The 19,720-nt window shown below is 45.4% G+C and overlaps 1 protein-coding gene across 3 annotated transcripts in view; it reads left to right on the top strand.

Annotated features, from left to right (window-relative positions):
• The window catches only part of KCNK10 (potassium two pore domain channel subfamily K member 10), a 134,175-nt gene extending 116,734 nt beyond the window's left edge, over positions 1–17,441 (top strand). For all 3 annotated transcript variants that reach the window (XM_032405723.1, XM_032405721.1, XM_032405724.1), the window contains 3 exons: positions 4,506–4,692; positions 9,184–9,326; positions 11,637–17,441. In XM_032405723.1, coding sequence (XP_032261614.1) covers positions 4,506–4,692; positions 9,184–9,326; positions 11,637–12,257 — 951 coding nt within the window. In that variant the 3' untranslated portion in view covers positions 12,258–17,441. The remainder of the gene's footprint in view (positions 1–4,505; positions 4,693–9,183; positions 9,327–11,636) is intronic.
• The last annotated feature ends 2,279 nt before the right edge of the window (positions 17,442–19,720 follow it).

The following is a 19,720-nucleotide window of genomic DNA, read 5'->3' as shown; positions in this document are numbered from 1 at the left end:
TCCTCAGCCAGACACAACAATCTGGATTGCTAATCTCAGAATTCTAAGAAATCACATAAAAGTGAAAAGGAGAATGGGCATTAGAGGGGCAAAAATGAAATAAACTACCAACCCACAAATGAATAGAAATATACTCCTCTAAAATAAGACTGTGGAAGGAGGCAAACACAGAAAGGGCATTTTGCTTAATGAGAATTGGACATGTGGCTTAGTCCTCTGAGGTCTGAAACAAGTAAACACTTCTAGGATTGTCAGCATGTCCATCCCTCTCTCAAAGGAGAGCTCTTAGAGCTGGCTCTCCTGCTCTCTGTTTGTGAAGTTTGTTTTGCTCTTTGGAATAATTGCACAAAGAGTCGTGACAACAAAATGAACTCTACAGGAGGTGGGTTTTGAGTTCTTTGAAAATTCCTGCAGTTAGTGCCAATTGGGAGGCAGGAAGTAGTTTTGCATAATGCTATTTGCATAAGAAGGAAAGAACACATCGTTTATTCTAATCAACAAAGTGTGAAAACAAGATTTGGACAGATGTGCACAACCATCTTATCTCTCCTGCCCAAATATTGTATCAAACCATCTCTTCCCAGATAACAATTTTGTTAGCCCAAGAACACATTAGCTCAGTCAGATCTGGGCTCTCACTAAGGCTTTTGCTAGCTGCTCTGCTTACTGGTAAATAAGCAGTGTGATTTTGCTTAGCAACCCCTCTGTGGAAAGACAGCTCATGTCCATAAGTGGCGGGGAGGTGGGGAAGCAGGGGAGGGGGGCAAGGAAAGCTAGGTATGTGCCTCTCTGTAGCTGGTTCCTGACATCGCAAACATTATCTGCAATTCTTGGCAGTCTTAGAAGGATGATGAAGAACTCGGGGGAAATTAATGGAAAGGCAAATAAAAAAGTTTTCAAGATTGTGAGCTGAGACTGAGAGCTCAACCCAGAGCCAACACAGAAGAATCAAGAGAGAATGAGGACCTTTTTCTCATTAACAATGAGGTAATTATATGAGATAACGTGTCTAGGAAGGGACAACTAACAGTGACTTCCTGAAGCGAAACGAAGATTATCTTAAGCCAGACTTGAGGGAGCATTCCTCAATAACTAAGGACAGCATTAAATCTGGGACTGTCCACATCTGAGAAAAGATTTGAACTTTTACATCAAAGATAACCATTAACAATCCCTGAGCACTTAGCCAGCAGTGTGCGAAGCTTTTACACACTTATTTAATCTTCCAAACAATCCTGTGAGGTGGATTCTTGATGTCCATTTTATAAAGGAAGAAACTGATGCACAGAGAGGTTGAGAAACTTGCCTGAGGTCACCCAGCTACATAGCAGTGGGGATGGGATGCATCTCAGGCAGTCTACCCTTAGACTCCAACTTCCTAAACACCCTTTTACAAGTGGTAGTGTGCAGTTGTGGGGCTAACAGGGATAAGAAGCCCAAAGATCACTGGATGATGTGTAAGATAATGTTTGGTTCCATCTTGAAAAAGTGTTCAGTTAAGGTAACTGTTTTTGTTCTGTTTTAATATCTAGAGGGCAGCAAAAACATGGGTATCCAGAATAATAGATATTGCTAAAACCTTATGTCCACACCTCTTCCTTTTATAGTGAAGTATGGGTATACACATTTACACACACACACACACACGTAAGACATTTGAGTTCTTAAGTCCCTAAAATACCCCAATGATTGAATTTTCCAAGCATTCACTGGGCATCATCCTAGGATGTCTGCAAGAAACAGCCAAGGCTTGCCTTGGGCGCTGAGGTGAGTGGTGGTGAAATGTTTACCTTGCTGATAAACTCTTCAAGAGAATGCATTTTAGACACCATTATTTTGCCTTTGTTACATAGCTCCTTCCCTGCCACCAAACAAATCCTGTCCTGTGCCGTCATCCCTTCTGTCCACCTCAGGGAGCCCGGGAATGTCTCCAGCTTCCTATGTACTTGCAAGCCCTCCTTTGCCAACTACAGCCTCATTTGGATTGCAATTGTATTCACATCCTAATTTATGACTTAACAAGTGTCTCACAAACATTTAATTTCATTATGCGTTTGAGGAGGACAGTTTATAGAGGAGGGGGAGAATGATGTTCCCATTGCCAGCAATTAGATTAATTTAATGATCTATGGTGAAATCTCCTTTTGGGGTTTGGATTTTCATATATGTCTATAAACAAAACTAGGCTAGTAATAAATACGTTCCTGGATTCTCAGAGGGGCTCAACTGCCTTCACCAAGTCCTGCTATAATATCCAGGCTGGAAATTCATGGAATGGGTAAGACATTCCCGTGATTCTCAGGTGATTCATCTTGTCACGATACTTTCATGAAAAAAAGAATTGGAATTTTCATTTGCAGTTTCAGCAATATCAGTAAATCATCACTTTTTTTTTTTCAGATGGCTTTTCTGAGGAGATGAGGAGGGGACTGTATAAAAGCATGGATCAAATAATTTTTCCCTATTCCCACTTTATATACCGAGTGCCCTTTTGGGAGTAAGAGCACACGACTGCTTTTCATAAAGAAGGATTGTATTTCCTTAGGTTTTCCTGTGTATTTTTAGGGAATATATTGATCTCAGAATGGGGGTGTACATAGTGCTGATTTAGATTCATGCAAATAAATGTTCTCCACTATACCTGTTCTTATTCGTTGAACTGAGGCCTCCATTTTGTTGGGTTGAACATACCTGGGACTGGGACCTGAGGCAGGTGGGGCTGAATGTTTCTGAGCTGTGAATAGAGCGGACAGCATCCTTTCCCCCTTTTCAGCTCCCGCATCCCTGGAACTTTCCAGTAAACAAGCTGCGCCCACGTTTCTCCCATAGTCGAGGAGGAGGGGATGGAAGGGAGGGGAGCCTAGTCATCTTCTTGACCAGCATTTCCACGGTTGATCCAAGTGGTTGACCTTAGAAGACACTCTCTTGACCATCTCTGTCCTGGCAGAGGTGTCACTGCTTATGACCAAAGCTTAGGAATTCCTGGACACATTGCACAGTAACAATTTTTTATTCTCCGTCTTCCTTTCCAGAAGGGAAGCAGGACGGCCTGTTGTTCTTCATGGGGGTTAGTCTGGTTGATTTTGTTATGAGGGAGCCGGTGGGGGCAGGACTCTGGCGACTTTGTATGAGCTGGGAAATTGTGGAGTAACTTGAAGTCTGGTTCTATCAGTAAGCACTGGACTGGGAGTTAATCACATCAGAATTCTAATCTTGGCCTTGCCTCTAATTAGCAAAATCATTTTATGCTAGTCCCTCAACCCCTCTTGGCTTCTGTTGAAGTGTATGAATGCAGAGGTCTCTACGCTCTGAGGTTCTCTGCCTTCTAATTCACCGGAAGGCAATGAATAGAAAACAGAGCACATGGTAAAGATTTCCTATATCCAATGCCCCACATGTGGTGTATTTTTGCAGAAAATCAATCTAGGCGATGTGGAAAGGCCCAGTCACTCTGATGTATGTGGTTTTGGTCGGGCTATGGTGCTAGGTCCCCCTGAGGACAGTTTACGTGCCAGTCCTGGGAACTTTGAGAAGACCTTAAGGATTATTCAGCTCAGAGGCAATGCCAGTGTTGTCTCGAATGCATTCAAGGGGAACACCAGGGAGGCTCCCAGTCCACATCTGGACTCCATTGGCACCACTCCTTTGGGTGACATCTGTCTAATTCCCAATCTAAATGTTTTCACCTCTTGACTGGCTCCTTCAGAAGCTGGCCTGAAACGAAGCTGATCATTTTAGACAGTAACCTGTCGTTCTGACTTGGACTCTTGTCTGTCCCCAGTGGATAACACAGCCTGAACACACTGCAGCGCTGGCTCAAACATGTGTGTTTTAAAAGAAAAGTATGTTATAAGTGTACAACTTCAGCAGGGAAGGAGGGTGAAGAAGCTAGAGTCTGTCTCAAATGTGTATGGGGGTGGCTATGTTTTTCTTGTCATCTGAACATTTTAGTCTGTTTCAGGTCAGCTGTTTTTTTGTTTTTGTTTTTGTTTTGTTTTTTTGTCTTTGTTTTTTTGTTGTTTTTTTTCCAACACATTCCCATTGATACAAGGGAAACTAGGTGCCAGGTCCATACCTACCATTGTGGAAAGAGCTCCAAACCTGCACCCTCCAGGAGGAGGGTCAATAATACCACATGTGAATTGGCAGCAAGCCCTTCTTGGGGAATCATTGTGTTTGTACTAGTGAGGAAGTTAGAATCAGCATTTGGGCTACAGTCATGGAACCACACAAAGGACATTCAAGACATGACCTAAGCAGGGTTTCTTCACCCGGGGTCCACGAACAGGCTTCACTGGGTCTGAGAACCACCTAGAGCATCTGAAAACTTCTGTGTGTGCATTTTTCTAGGAGAGGGCCCACAGCCTCATCAGATGGTCCCAAAGCTGCCCATGACTGACAAAAGGTGAAAAGCCCCTGGCATGATACATTCTTCCTGTGCCTCTGTCTTCTGAATCCAGGGCGATGAAGCTGACTTGCCTGTCTTTCTCCTTTGCTGTTCCCAGAAAAAGCAAGTGAGCCAGACCAAGATCCGGGTCATCTCAACCATCCTGTTCATCTTGGCCGGCTGTGTTGTATTTGTGACGATTCCCGCTGTCATTTTCAAATATATCGAGGGGTGGACCACCTTGGAGTCCATTTACTTTGTGGTGGTCACCCTCACCACGGTGGGCTTTGGTGATTTTGTGGCAGGTAAGCACCCTGGGCATCCCAGTCACCAGGGCCCCAGCGGGGAAAAGATGTTGTTGATAATGTTTTTCAAAACCGTGAGAAACCGTGTTGTGGGAGAAGCAAATGAAAATGGCTCAGTGTCCCTGCTGCTGTGTGTGGACTCATTTCAAGCCCATGGTCCCACGTAATGTAAAAAGCAGCAGATTCTGCTGTGAAATGAAAGCCAGCCTCTTCCTTCCCAGGATGCTCATTGCCCTTATTATCCTATGAATTATGCATGAATGAAATGAATTTCTCATTGAATGTTGGACTTCTGATTTGCATTAAAGCTCCTTGAATCAATTGATAAAGGCTGTATTAGCAAGTGGCAAATATGAACCTCTGGAGAGATTAGCATAAAGCTTGGCCTTCAGCGACCTGTAGGTTAGGGTTCCTGAGGCTGCCCAGGGGAGGACTGTGTTCCCTGCAAAATTTATCCCGGGCATGCCCTGACACAAGACTTAGGACTCAGTTGACTACCAGGAGCTGAGAACTGTCCCAAGGGAGTATAATATTATAACGGATTCTGCATGAATGTATATAGAAACAATATCCTTCATTGTGAAAATAGATGCCAATGAACTATGTTTATAGAAGCAAAAGGAAACTGCCATCAATTTCAACTAGGGACAGGGAGCTTGAAAATGAAATGAGATCTGGTTTCTTACATGTATGGCTTTCCCAGAATGTAGTAGGAAGGCAGGAAGAGGAGGCCATCCTTCTCTTTCCTAAGGGATAGTTCTACGGGGTCAGACAATTGATCATTTTCTACTCTGAGAAGTGAACGCTTTGATTAAACAACTCTGTCCTAAGCTCAAAATGTTTGGGTGATTCATGTGCATTGTGTGTGTGTGTGTGCGTGTGTGCACGTGCGTGTGTGCGTGTGTATGTTCTTGATCAGTTCTTGGTTAAGCAGCAGCCTGGACATTTGCAGGCTGAGCTTGCAGACTGACTGTCCTTTATTTGGCACATGATCCTGGCAGGTGCCTTGGTTTCTTCATGGAGTATGGCACTCACAAGGGGGACAGGGATCTGGAAATCTGGAAAACAGGATATTCTGGAGGGGATATTGAGGGCTCTTCAAAAGACGCATGGGTGCCTCCACATTCATTCTGACAGTGATAACCAGCAGGGTGGTCTCCTAGCTGTTCCAACTGGGCAGATGAAGACTGAAGTCCAGTTTGTAAAAATAGCAGTTTTTATTTTTTCCTTCCTTTTTCCTGCCTAAGGACTGAGCACTGCAAAGTCAGAGTGATTAAAAAAGCTGGGGGTCTGGGACCCCACCCCAGTGCTCAGCCACTGTGCCTCTCACCTTGGGTGGGGAGTCACCTGGTGCCATCTGAGCGGAGGCCTGCCGCTCTGGAGGGAAACCACAGAGAACTATTGGGACTATTTCACAAACTTCTTCAAGTTCCCCCAGAGCGTAGTTTGCACTGGGTTGTGCTTCAGAGTGCCCTGTGGCAGCCCTGGGCCATCTGCCGCAGTCTGTTACAGAGGACACTTGCAACAAGCCCTTCTCTCTAAACACCTGCTTGACTCGGCCTGTTAATCTCTTAATCTGGGGGCACAAATAGCAGAACCTTGGGATATAAAATTTAAAAATTTATTTATTTAGTGATCAGCAAAGAGTTTAAATTTTTAATTTGAATTCAGGTTATTTGTTTGCATCTAATTATACCATGTAAGAAAATGCAGGGAAGCTTGTCACTAAAAAAAAAAAAAAAAAAAAAAAAAGCCATTTGACAATAACATGATTGAATATTTAAAAGAATATTTAAAATATTTAAAAGTTATACATTGTGATATTATCTTCTAAAACAAAAACTGTTATAGCCTATTCAAATTAGAGTCAATGTATAACTATCTACTATCTGTTTTGGTTAATGTTACTGAATCCAGGCCTTCATGTTAATTGAAAAGTGATGATGAATCTGTAAAAAAATAATATGACTTACATTTTATAAAACAGCATCGATTGAAGGACCAAAAAATAAAAAGTAAAATAAAAGGAGCCCCCGATTTAATGCACATGGATGTTCTCGGTTGGCCTATTCAATGGACTTGATTTAGAGCTTTACTAAAAAGGTGAGGAAAGGTAGCGCTGACTTATTTAGATCTTAGATGAATACAGTTGGCCAACCTAAATGATTTTGCTTATGTTGGTTCTAAGTAAAAAAGTTAAAGATAACCCAGGAAAGGACACGTGTGATTTATTTAACACTGTGACGCATAAATGCACGGGAAGTGGGCCCCTGCTCTTTACCATGGATGGGAGAGAAGAAAGGACATCCACGTTCTATACCTTTTCACCCACGAGGACCTCACTTGTTAGGGAGCCCTGCCCAGCTGGTTGCTGCTCCTCCTTGGGTGGGGGGAGCAAGGACAAAATGAGCTGGGACTCTGGTGCTTCAAGGGGTGCTGCCAATGATTTTAATTGATTATTTGTTCTAATTACCCACTGTGGATTGAGAGCACGTAGTACAAACTTGCACTTGACCTTTATCTTTACTTACCTAACAAGGGCGTGACCTCCACAGTCACAGGCCTGGCCCTGTTTTAATTCCCTTATTTACTGTTGATTACAGAGCCTGATTTTGTTTGTCCCGAGGTCTCCATGGACAGGTGTCTCTTATAATTCACAGTGCTGACTGCAATTAGACCAGGCCCTTCGAAGCTCTGATTTCCAGAGCTTACATAGATTGGTCTGAAGAATGCACGCCTTAACAGCCTGGAAGTTTGTCACAACCTTTTGGGCAACACTCTAAGAGCAATGGGGAAGGATACCAGATCCTTTAAAAAAAAGGTACATTAAAGAGAGTCGATGACTGCCGTGATTGAACAGGCATCAACCCTTCTAGAAGTATAATTGGAACATTGATCACCATGCAGGATTAAGTGCTGGTTTATTTTGTAGCCGACTCACGTCAGGACAGCCTAACAACATCACAGCATTTTGCATTTTGGAAACCCTGACTGAGAGCGCGCACAGAGTTCTGAATTCCAGACGAGCCATGGATAAAGAGCCGAAGGGTGTTTATTGTGTTGTTCGCTAGCGCCCCCTAGTGACAAGCTTTGTTGGGTGGCGGCGACTTGCTAAGATGATTATTTCCTCTTAGCCCCAAGGAGAAAGCTGTTCCCTTCTAGGGCAGAGATGGAATGAACCGCAGAAACCACTCACTGTGGTAGGAACTCCAGTAGTATCCTAGAGGAAGCTGCGGGGGAGAGTTGCCTAAAGGGGGGGGGGGGGAAACAAAGGCAGCTAAACCAGACCGAAGGGGGCAGGCCACACAGCCCATTAGTCGTGTTTGGAATTCTAATTTTCAGAGATGGCAGTGGCCGTTTAATTTGGGACCTTGTGGGTTGCACTGGTCTCACTGAAAGGAGCCCCCGGCCACAGTGCCTGCCCAGCTGCCTTTGGGAGGTATTACTGATACCGTAAGAACTCAGTGTGGATTCAGTGGCGCTAGATGAGGTTACAACCATGACCCAGTGGGAAAGACTAGTAATCACTCATCACGTAGCCCCACAATTACCCATACATACATCGCCGATGTCGGTCGTCTTAGAAATGACCGCGGGCCTGCCTCGCTGGGCAACAGCGTCTCACAGAGTGAGAGCCAGGCTGACGTCAGTTACTTCCTCACTTCCTTAGGGAAGGGGGCGGGGCTTGGACCCTGTTTTGCACGGCTACCTTTGGTAGCACCTGTAGGAGGGCTAGCGTAAGTAGGCTAATTATTTGCAATAAATGACTGGTCCTTTCAGCGCAACAGCTGGTCAATGCAATCGGGCAGCTGGCCAATTGGATCTGATGGATTTCTACTGTAATCCCTACGTATGAAATAAAGGGATCGGACTCGATGGCCTTTTAGTTCTAGCACGGTGATTCTAATTACTCAGTCTAATTGACCTTTTGGATTAGCATCATGTAAACACCGTCCCTCAGTTAGTGTTAAATCACTGCTGCCAGGATCAAAGTCTCAAGAATGCCATTAGGTCTAATTTTACTTCCACACATCCACTCTGCTCTTAGTAAATGCGTGTGTTAAGGAGAAAATGGTGCCAAGAATTCCAAGCCATTGGGGATTATTGATCTTTTATTTTTATTGCATTTAAAGAAGTTTAAGAAGACAATCGACAGCTGGGCCTGATCTGTTGTCCTCTAGCTCACGTCATTCATTGTCAAGCCCCGGTTGAGCAGAGGTGGACCAAGTTGGCCACGGACACTTTTTTGTTATGGGTATTACGGTTGGTGGTCAAGAATCAAAGAAGTTAAGCCACAGGTCAGGCTCCTTTAGGGAAGGGACCCATCTTTTCCTTGCCCTCCCTTGCCTGTCACCTCTTGTATACAGTAGGCCTAACAGCTCAGTGTCAGATGGGGATGGGATGACATCTCTGCTACGTGGACCAGAATATGTTTGTTCTGCAGAGACCAAATGCTAGACCCTGGTTACAGTAACGTTTGGTTGTTTTCAGGGGGAAACGCTGGCATCCATTACCGGGAGTGGTATAAGCCCCTCGTGTGGTTTTGGATCCTTGTTGGCCTGGCCTACTTTGCAGCTGTCCTCAGTATGATCGGAGATTGGCTACGGGTTCTATCCAAAAAGACAAAAGAAGAGGTAGGACCCCTTTCAAATTCTATAGATGTTTCTGAGATCCGATTAGCTCATGTCAAGAATGACCTGTCTCTATTTTATGGGCTGGAGGGTTTCTTAATACGAGGAGGGCCCCTACGGCTTCCTCTTTTTGAATCATTACCTAAAAGCCAAGTTCAGTGGAATAGCGGTTATTTTTGGGTCCTTTTTTGGCAGGTGAGAACATCTGATGACTCATCAGCCCACAGATCCTGGAAGGACTAGTAAACAACGACTTTCTATTTTTTTATTATTAAAAATTTTTTTTTTTTGGGGGGTGCCTGGGTGGCTCAGTTGGTTAAGCGACTGCCTTCGGCTCAGGTCATGATCCTGGAGTCCCTGAATCGAGTCCTGCATTGGGCTCCCTGCTCGGCAGGGACTCTGCTTCTCCCTCTGACCCTCCCCCCTCTCATGTGCTCTCTCTCATTCTCTCTCTCTCAAATAAATAAATAAAATCTTAAAAAAAAATTTTTTTTTATTTTTAGAGAGGGAGAGAGAGAGAGAGCCAGCCTGAGTGGGGGGAGGGACAGAGAGAGAGAGAGAGAATCTCAAGCAGATTCCCCGCTGAGCACGGAGCCCAACGCAGGGCTGGATTCCAGGACGCTGAGATTGTGATCTGAGCCGAGACCAAGAGTCAGACGCTTAACCGACTGAGCCTCCCAGGCACCCCAGAATGATTTTTGAAAAATAGCAGTGGTCAGCAGGGGTAGACCGTAGTTGAGGGACGTGTGCAGATATGTGGGAGAGGCTTAGAAAGTTTGTAAAAATCTTGAGAAGGATGGGCCTGTCCTTCAGATGTTGGGGTCTATATGGAAATGCAGTAGGATACAAGGACTCCTCGATTCTCTGAGACTGAAGTTCTCCAACAGTGACCAGCTGTGGGGAAGTGAACACAAGGGGTCCCTTTTCACCTTTATCCCCTCCTGGTTGTCAGATCTATAGAAACAAACCTATCCCCATGTCCAGGGACATGCAGCCTTTTCTCCCTTGGGTAAATGTGAGTGAAAACCTACACAAAAGCAAGAAAAGACAGAAGAGGGGAAGGTAGATCTTGTGATTTAAAAAAAAAATGTCCATGCAGTTCTTCTAGGAAGAGAGGAAAAGAACTGAAAAGGAGGGAAAGAGAAGAAGAGGAAAAGAGCTAACAAGTGGAAGGGAGATTAAAAAAAAACCCAAAGAAAAAAAAGAGGGAGAGTCTCCTGAAAGGTGACTGCTCACTTCCCGGCAGACAGACATTCTGTGTAGAAGGCCCCGGGAAAAGTTGCTGAATGGGAAAATGTCCCATCTCATTCCCGGGCCCCAGGGTTAGTTTTCCCGGCTTAGAAAAACACTGGCAATGCGATCTCCAGTCTGATTCCCCAGATGGCTAACTGACCTGCTGAGAGTCAGCTGTAGTGAAAGAGAAAGTAACCATATAAATATCGACTTTCCTAAATGCAAAAATGCAGACTGCTGAGTTGCTCGTCTGTAGAGAAAACATAGGACTAGTGCTGTTGGCAGTGTTGGATGAGAGCCAAGAAATCTGATATTGATCCTCATGAATTCTGAGGAAGAATGTTCTGTGGGCTTTCGCAGAGCATGACTAGGGAAGTTTGGTTCCCAGATGCCCTGGAGGGTCTTCTTCTTTAAGCAGGGTAAGCCGGATGGCACTCGACCATAGTGTGGCCCAGATTCAGGGTGAGCAACACTCCCAGTTTGCCCAGGACTGCAGGGGTACCTAAGACACAGGACGTTCTGTTCCACAACCAGGACAGTCCCAGTCTAACTGGGATGGGTTGGTCACCCTAAGCAGACAGAAGCATTGGAGGAACAGAGAAGGGCCAAGGCCTGGTTGCACCTCTGCTTTGTGCCCGAGTGCATGTCTCCGTCTCGCGTAACACTAAGAACTCGGTGAGCTTGACATGATCACCCCAGTTATGCTGGAGGAATGAGGCCGTACAACTAAAAAAGGGGTGGACGCATAATGTGAACCCAAGCCCGGCCAACTCTAGATAGCGATCTCTCCTGCAGAATGCCGTCCTCCTCCCGTTCGGTCACCACCTCCGCATCTCAGGCTCCTGCCGGGTTCTCTAGCAGGTGTGCCCCCCGAGCCATAGGAGCCAGGAGCCAATTTGAGATGGGTCTTTAGGGCAGAGGTAGCATCCCCACCCAGGCATGGGTTCCCCCACCCCCTGGCCTCCCTGGAGCCAGCCTTCCCATCGGGACACTCAAGGGCTGTGGGCGCTGGGAGGGCTGGGGGGCCCGAGGCGGGTGCGACTTTCTCAGCGTGCCCTTGCTCTCATGTTTCTCGGCCAGGTTGGTGAAATCAAGGCCCACGCGGCCGAGTGGAAGGCCAACGTGACAGCCGAGTTCCGAGAGACGCGGCGGCGGCTCAGCGTGGAGATCCACGACAAGCTGCAGCGGGCGGCCACCATCCGCAGCATGGAGCGCCGGCGCCTGGGCCTGGACCAGAGGGCCCACTCGCTGGACATGCTGTCCCCAGAGAAGCGCTCTGTCTTCGCCGCTCTGGACACGGGCCGCTTCAAGGCCTCATCCCAGGAGAGCATCAACAACCGGCCCAACAACCTGCGCCTCAAGGGCTCCGAGCAGCTGAACAAACACGGGCAGGGGGCCTCCGAGGACAACATCATCAACAAGTTCGGGTCCACCTCCAAACTCACCAAGAGGAAAAACAAGGACCTCAAAAAGACCTTGCCCGAGGACGTTCACAAAATCTACAAGACCTTCCGGAATTACTCCCTGGATGAAGAGAAGAAGGAGGAGGAGACGGAGAAGATGTGTAACTCGGACCACTCCAGCACTGCCATGCTGACCGAGTGCATCCAGCAGCAGGCCGGGATGGAGAACGGAATGGTCCCCACGGACACCAAAGACAGGGAACTCGAGAACAACGCATTACTTGAAGACAGAAACTAAATGCTGAGGACCTAGGACTTGACCAAGCGTTGTGGGTTTTTTTTTTTTTTTTTATATTCACCCTGAGACACGTGCCTTAAATAGACTTCTCGTTAGTCCGAAATTACATAGCATTGAAGAATTTATTTCACTGTGCCATAAATGACGGAGAAAGATCGCTCTGCCAAAAGGAATCAAAGAACAAGGACCGCACTTCCGACAGGGACCGCAGGACACGCCGGGAGTGTTCGCACAGGCAGGAGGTCGTGGCCACAAAAGTTAAGGGCAGGTGTGGGACGGTGCTGCGCCCCCAGTGTGGCGCCGCCCGGGCCGGGCGTGGAGAAAGGGCAGCTATTCCTTAGACCAGCCTTCTGGAAGGAACAGGTGTGTCTTTTACATGGAGCCTCGTTTCCTGAACCTACCGTTAGAGATATGCACACACACAGAAGGGGACCGGATGGGGGATGAACTAGTACCTGCAGTGAGGGTTTGAGTTGACATTGTGGCATGTTGCTCTGAGCTTGAATTTTGATACACATCCTTCAGTGCACACCTAGTCTTTCTAAGCTCCAAACGAATGTCCATGGGACCTGGGAGCACGTGGAATTTGTGGGAAACAGATCAGAGCACACATATTAAAAGGTGCAATTGCTTTCCTCATTACAAAAGAAAAAAAAATCACAAATGCATCACACTGTGGATATCACCTTAACCAATGACAGAAGCCTACTGAATTTTGTCTATCGATGAATGACAAATGAACTTGCAAGCATTGGCGAAAACTCAACCTCATTCGCTGCATGGTTACAGGCAAAAATCATGCATTTTCCTCAGTGGGTGCAGTGGTGAAAATAAACTGGTTTTGAAATGTCCATGTTCACTTTTCTAGTGGAACTTCGGTTATAACTTGTTTTGATAAGAGGGGGAAAAATACCAAAATGATTGCCTTGCATGATGCCAGGGGCTTGCTGTTCTGTCTAGCTGACCCTAAATTTTTATAAGAATAGACATCCTGCATGTCTGAGACATACCAAGGAGGACCATGGCATCATTCCATCTCAGGGCTTTTTGTCCCTTTGGGTGTCTTACGGTAGACATAGTGACGAGGTCCAATCTTGCTATCTCCAAACAAAAGAAAAAAATCCCCCAACCAACTCTTGTACAAGAAAATGGAATTGTTTTAATTGCTTGCAGCTTAAGTGCCATTAATGCCATTTAAAAACTAATGCTTAAAAGAAGTATTTACAACATTCCACTTTTATGTTTGGGTGTTCCTTATTTTGAAAGCATCACTTCTTTTCCTTGCTTGTTTCTTTGTCTCGAACCTGCTATTCCCTAAAGTTGGAACACCAGCGTGATTGTCCCAAGGCCAACAATAGCGACACGATTGTTTCAGGAGGTTAGAACGGCCACTGAAGGAAAGTGGGGGAGGGGCTAGTCAAGTTTTGAGAAGAAGATTTAAATGGATTTTTTAATCAGAAAGGTACTAGGCTCACCATCCTGTGTGTGCCTCAGTCCCTTGCATAATTGGCTGGCTATCGATGGTTCAGATGTAGCTGTTTGGACCACGCTCTTAAGCATATGGACCTGGCAACCCCAGGAAGTTGCTGGTGATGGGCTCCCCCCCCGCCCCCGCCCCCTGCCTGGGCTCATCGCCACCTTTTGGAGATTTCACAAGATGAACACACAGAGTGGATTTATCAAAAGATCACAAGACTAGCAGAGACTTCCTGAAATAATCTAACGATTTCTGACTTCTGGGGAAAATCATACCCACCGCATCCTTGACCGTTGGTACCAGGGCAGGCCTCTTCTGCCCGTTTCCCAAAAATGCACAGCTCTCCCTCGCCTGGAGCGCATGTAGCTCCACCTTCCCCTCCCCCAACCTTCTAGGCTCTAGTGAAAGTTCTGGCATTGCTTTTGGGAAGGAGCCAAATAAGAATCAGCTTTCACGAGGCCCTTCCCATCCACGGTAGATTTGGGTTAACATCTCCACTGGGCTGGAGCCGTGGCTCACTGGTGACATCCTGTGTCCACATATTAACAGACACGGAAATGATGTTTATGCAGGTGCGGGCACTGCTCTTACTGTGAGAGTCCTTCCAGCATGACAAGATGTGTTTTGAGTGGTAGATATCTGGGACTTTCTCTATTCTTCTGACAAGTTAAAAGCATCCCGATTAAACTATCCATTGATCTCATTCGTTTGCGTTTCCGCCCTGTATTACTCGTTACCTTCTTCATAGTAGTGTGTTAAAAATTCTAGACCCTACAGACAAATCTGGCCGAGAGGCTTCCTTGTTATTTATCCAGTGGTTTCCGTGGGCCAGGCACTAGATTAGGCACTTTATGGGCATTAGCTCACTGAAACCTCATAGCAGCCCTCTACGGGAAGTGTTGGCAAACACATTACACAGATGAGGACACGGAGGCTCAGGGAAGCTGAGCAACTTACCCAATGGCACACAGCAAGAAGGTGGTAGAGCTGGTATTCAAAGGCTGTCTGACCAAAGTCTGCTTTTGACTTTGCTGTAATGTCCATGTCATGCACTCTTGTGCGTGTGTGTGTGGTGTGTGTATGTGTGTGTTTGTGTGCATGTGTGTCTTTTTAGTTTCATGGACACGGCATACAGAGGTGGAGAGAAGATCTCTATTACCAAGAGGGTGTGAAGTCTTTGTGTAAACGTGACCTAAAGTGTTACCCTTACAGATAATTATACCTTATTTTGGTTTGGGTTTTAGGGATGCTGTATGCGGCGCCCTTTCTGTATTGTTAGAAATGTCCTTTGAAAGCACTCTTTTGCACTTTACTTGCTTACCTTGCAGGAACTCCGTATACAGCAGGAATAAAACAATTCAAAGCACTAAGCTGCACATTCTACCAAATGGAACAGGTGGTGTGTGCGTAGACGCTTCCCCAAAGGAGTCAAATCACAGTAATACAGAGGAATCAAAAATAGCCCTTGGCTGAGAGTGGGAAAATATCCAATATAACCTGTTCCCTGAGTACAGAGGGGGTCAAAGCCCTGACGAATGAAATCCAAGAAGAGCCCTCCCTCTATGGAGATTGATCCATTACGTATGTGGGAAGTATTGGACAAACTATAACATACTCTCCAAAGGAGAAGCTGAGAGGGAATAAGAGCTTGTACACTCCTCTTAGTGTGTACAAGCTAAGATTTGGGGGGAGGCCAGTTGTTATGAAGTTGTGTGAATGGTACCCTTTTAAGATGGGGCCAAATGACACGTAGCAAATAACACGTGGCAAAACTGCTGCGAATTCTAAACGCACATCAGCACAGCCCTGCCCCTAAACACACATCCCCGCCCCGCCATAAACCTGGAATCAATGCCTTGATTTTGCACACGGGAAGAGCACATGTTCAGTATCTTCAGTGCGTGGTGGTGTCTCTTGCTTCACCTGGTAACTGGGTACCCATTTTTTCTTCCCTAATAGATCTGGAGGTTTACTGGGGATGGCTGGGGGATCATTTGGAGACCGTAGCTCCGTATCCAGTCCTAACCCAATAGTGAACTCCAGAAACTTATCACTTTTGGGGTAGGGCCCTAATGTGTGTGCGGGTAGGAGTGTCCCTGGCCTACAGGTGAGGCGACAGGGACTATTTGTCTGTGCTTCCCTGTCCCAGCCTGTGAGCGTGGGCACCTCGGTCCCTATGCTTCTCTGTTACCTCATCAGCACACCAAGGGAGTTGAACACAGATAATCATTAAGGTCCCTGTTAGTTCTGCAGTTCTCTGACCAAACCTCCCCTGGTTTATGAGTTTGTTAAATTCATTAAGAATGGTATCAGTTGGGTTTGTGTATACTGACTAATGGGCCCCCTCATTTTAGGCTAAGAGGAGAGCTTAGTCTCCTGCCCTTTGGGATTTGTTTTCTGGTAATTGATGGAGACCAGATGTATTTGGGAGCCTGGTGTCCAAATTAGAATCGTGCCCTGTGTAGGCTCACACTATCCTCCCTTACAGCACACGGTCACCCGGAGGGCTCAGGCTACACGGGCATTTTTTGCATGGTGTTAAGACTATTTAAAGAATTTTAAGCTGTTGCTATTTGCAGTTAATTGTGGTGAAGTTTCCCTTTGATTACTTCATGAATTCATATATTATAGACAGATATCTGTCACACACACACACACACTGGAAATGGCTGCTTTGGGTTCCATGGGGACCATTCGATGTTGAAAGTCCTAGCTGGGCTAGACATTAGCAAACCACCCCCTTACCTCCCTGAGAGGATGTCATTTCCTGGCTGAGTCAATGCTGCTCATCTATTTGTGTGCTTAGTTTTGGGGACTAGTGAGAATGTGGCCAGAATCTGGGTGGGGCAGATTTATACTCATTGGATTGGGTAAAAATGTAGACCATCCAATGTATACCATGGTTTCTGAACCATAGGAAAGGCAGAGGACAACAAACAAATGTGCAGAGACTCTCTAAAAAAATGAGGAAAAAACCCAGGATTGCTTTTCCGGTCTCTGCTTTCTGCATCCCACTAAGGTTTCAAGAGGAGGTTTATTATTTCTGCCGTGATGCAACTGTGTGCAAAGACCGTGGCTGCTTCAGCGCTGGTATAGTGTAAGAGCTAGTTAGCGATGGCCTTAAAAGATAAAAACGGGAACTCTCTGAAACAAAGGTGACTTGAATTTGGCATTGGAGGTGCTGTTACTTCTACATATGGAAACTTGGGAATAGCATGTTGATTACATGGCTATAAATAAAGCCCTGCACTCTGCCCTTGCAGGATAAACCAGCAGCCATCCACGTAAACCTCAGTCCACCCGCGGCCGCCCCTAGGTCACGTGACATCAGCACAGTGGCATTGAGGAGAAATAGGAAGTGTCTCTGATTTTACAGAAAGTGATGATCCTTTTCACAGGTGCCTAAGAGATTTGAAATCTACCTTCTGTTACTGGTTCTTAAGTGAAAAATCTCTAATAGTTCCCTGTGCATTAAAAAAAAACCAAAAACATCCTTGAGAGGACTCAGCTCCGTTGGTACAGCAGACCAGGGCTGCACAGGGTGATTGGAAAGACCTCTCCTTTTGCCATCAGGACGCCGGGCTTGGAGGGAGGAGGTGCAGTGGTGCCTAGAAGCGATATGCAAACCGACCCACAAGTCAGCCTTCAGCCTCTTCCCTGTCCCAGACTCCCAGGCAGGGGCCCCAGTGATGACGATAAACCCACGTGTGGAGGTGTTTTACCTGTTTTTCTCTCTGTAGGATTTCATGGTGCTTTAAAAAAAAAAAAAAGGCATTTTACAGAAAATAATGCGGGGTGGGGGGGAGGAGGGAATTTCGTAATGTTCTTAGGAAAAGTACAAGAGCAAATTTGCTTGTGACGTTTCAAAGAGCTCTGCTGCTATTGTCTTTATTTGATGATGATGTAACTTTTTTTTTTCAATGATGCAGAAAATTGCAACAAAGACCTTCTGGAAGATCTGATACAATGTCTCTCCTGTTTTCCTTTCTTTTGTGGGGCCAAGCATGGTTCACAGTGGCTGGGGTGGGAGCTACTCTCAGGTTTTCTGGGGACAGGCTTCTTGCCTGGCAGAGCACACACTTACAGGCCTGCGTCCGCATCAGGCCAGAGCCTATGGAAACCCATTGTCTTGCAGGTGAGGGAGGCTGCTGTGTGTCTGATGCAGATTATAAACTCCTCAGGGCAGGAATTAGGCCTTTCATCTCCACTTCCAGCACTGAGCACTGTGCTTCATACAGTAGAGACACTCACATTATTGGTGGAGTAATTTTAATACCCGTATTGATAGCACATATTCATCCTTCAAGACGGATTTAATCTTTTCCTGACTTGGAAGTCATTTGGAGCCGAGGCTGGTGAAATAAGCAATTTATCCTACTCCTAAGGTCAAAACCCAATTTACCCACAAAGTAACGAGTTTGAGCTGTATTTTACAAAGAACTCCAAAATTTGCAGTGATAGTTCTTGAAATAACTAGACTCCAAAGATGACTACTCTGAAAGATAGCTCTCTTTTTGATGTTTGATAATGGAATTTTTGTTTTAAAACTGATCTTATTACTACAGATACAGTTTGACTGTGAATCTAGGAAATAAAGGATGATTATGCTTCCTGGGGATGTCAAATATTTGGCAAATATATGGCAAATGTGCCTCCATTCCTGACTCCTGTGCCCAAAGCAGCTCTTTTTATCACAGAGTTACTTCCCTATTAACCCAGGTACATTCTAGAATCTACTTTAAGACTATACACGTGGTTAGTAGTTTTCAAAATGTGGTCCAGATTCTTTCCTGGGATCATGAGGTCAGAACTATTTCCAGAACAATACTAAGACATTATTCACCTTTTAAACTCTCATTCCTTCATGAAGGCATAGCATTTAGAACTGAGTAGTAGTAGTGACTCAGAGGATGGAGGCAAGGTCATATGATACCTTTTGTTGAACGTTAAAGAATTTTCCAAAATTCTTTTAAATAGATATGGGTTTCTTAGAGAAGTCCAAAGTACCCAGATACAATATTTCTCTGGTCCTGCCCGGCTGCTTTGTGAGGATCTAGCCCCTCAAAATCCTTTCCAGTTAGCCCCAAGAATCCCAGAGGCATTTCAAAGGTGCTCAATTTCATGGCCACCATGATGTGGGAATCAGTTTTCTAGAAGCCTCTCTGCCCCTCCAGGACTGGAATCGAGGCTGCCTTCTAATGATCCCCTGGTGACAACTGTCCCCCCATTGTTGTAAATATTCCATCTTCCCCGTATCTAGAGCTCCTAGAGGGACATCTTGCTCCCTCGTTGTTTTCATGGGCCTGGCACGGTGCACAGAACATGGTAGGAGCTCAAGAGACATTTGTTGGATAAATAGCAAATCCAAAACCATGGTGTTGAGTAAAGGGCCTCTGTGGACTGTAGGGACAGAAGAAGAGAGCCCAAATCTGGGGGGGAGCTTGAGGGGAGGTTGGACAGATTCAGTACGGAAGGGGAGCCTAGGGCACAGGATAGCAGTCCAGACAAATGGAAAGTATCTTGGAAGATTTCTGGATACAGAACACTGACTCCAAAGACAACTTTTACCTGCTCACTTCTATGGTCTTACATCAATCACGGGAACCAGAGCAGTGTAAACAACCTTAACACAAAATTATTCCAGTGTTGAAATGCTAGGGTATACCTGGCTGTATGAATTTGAGATGGCGCATAAGTCAACAGCTGTCCATTGCCTCTGTGGGAAATATTTCAAATTTTTAAAGGCTGGTTCTTAGAGATAAATTTAAAAATATGCTGTAAGACTCTAAAGCTTATATATATATATATATATATATTTAAAATGTCTCACACAACCTCTTCGAAAGAGTTGTGTTATTAAATGAATTTTAAAGGTCATTAATTATTATGTGGAATCATTTAAGATAAATAAGGATTTTTCCTCACTTGGAACATAATAATATTAAAATATATTCCAATAGAGTAATCTGTGTTATCTATAAACTGC

Source organism: Phoca vitulina, unplaced genomic scaffold, assembly GCF_004348235.1.
Source record: "Phoca vitulina isolate PV1807 unplaced genomic scaffold, GSC_HSeal_1.0 scaffold7, whole genome shotgun sequence".
In the NCBI taxonomy this organism is placed as follows: Eukaryota; Metazoa; Chordata; class Mammalia; order Carnivora; family Phocidae; genus Phoca; species Phoca vitulina.
The sequence above is the reverse complement of the archived record's forward strand: the minus strand, read 5'-3'. Positions and strand labels throughout refer to the sequence as shown.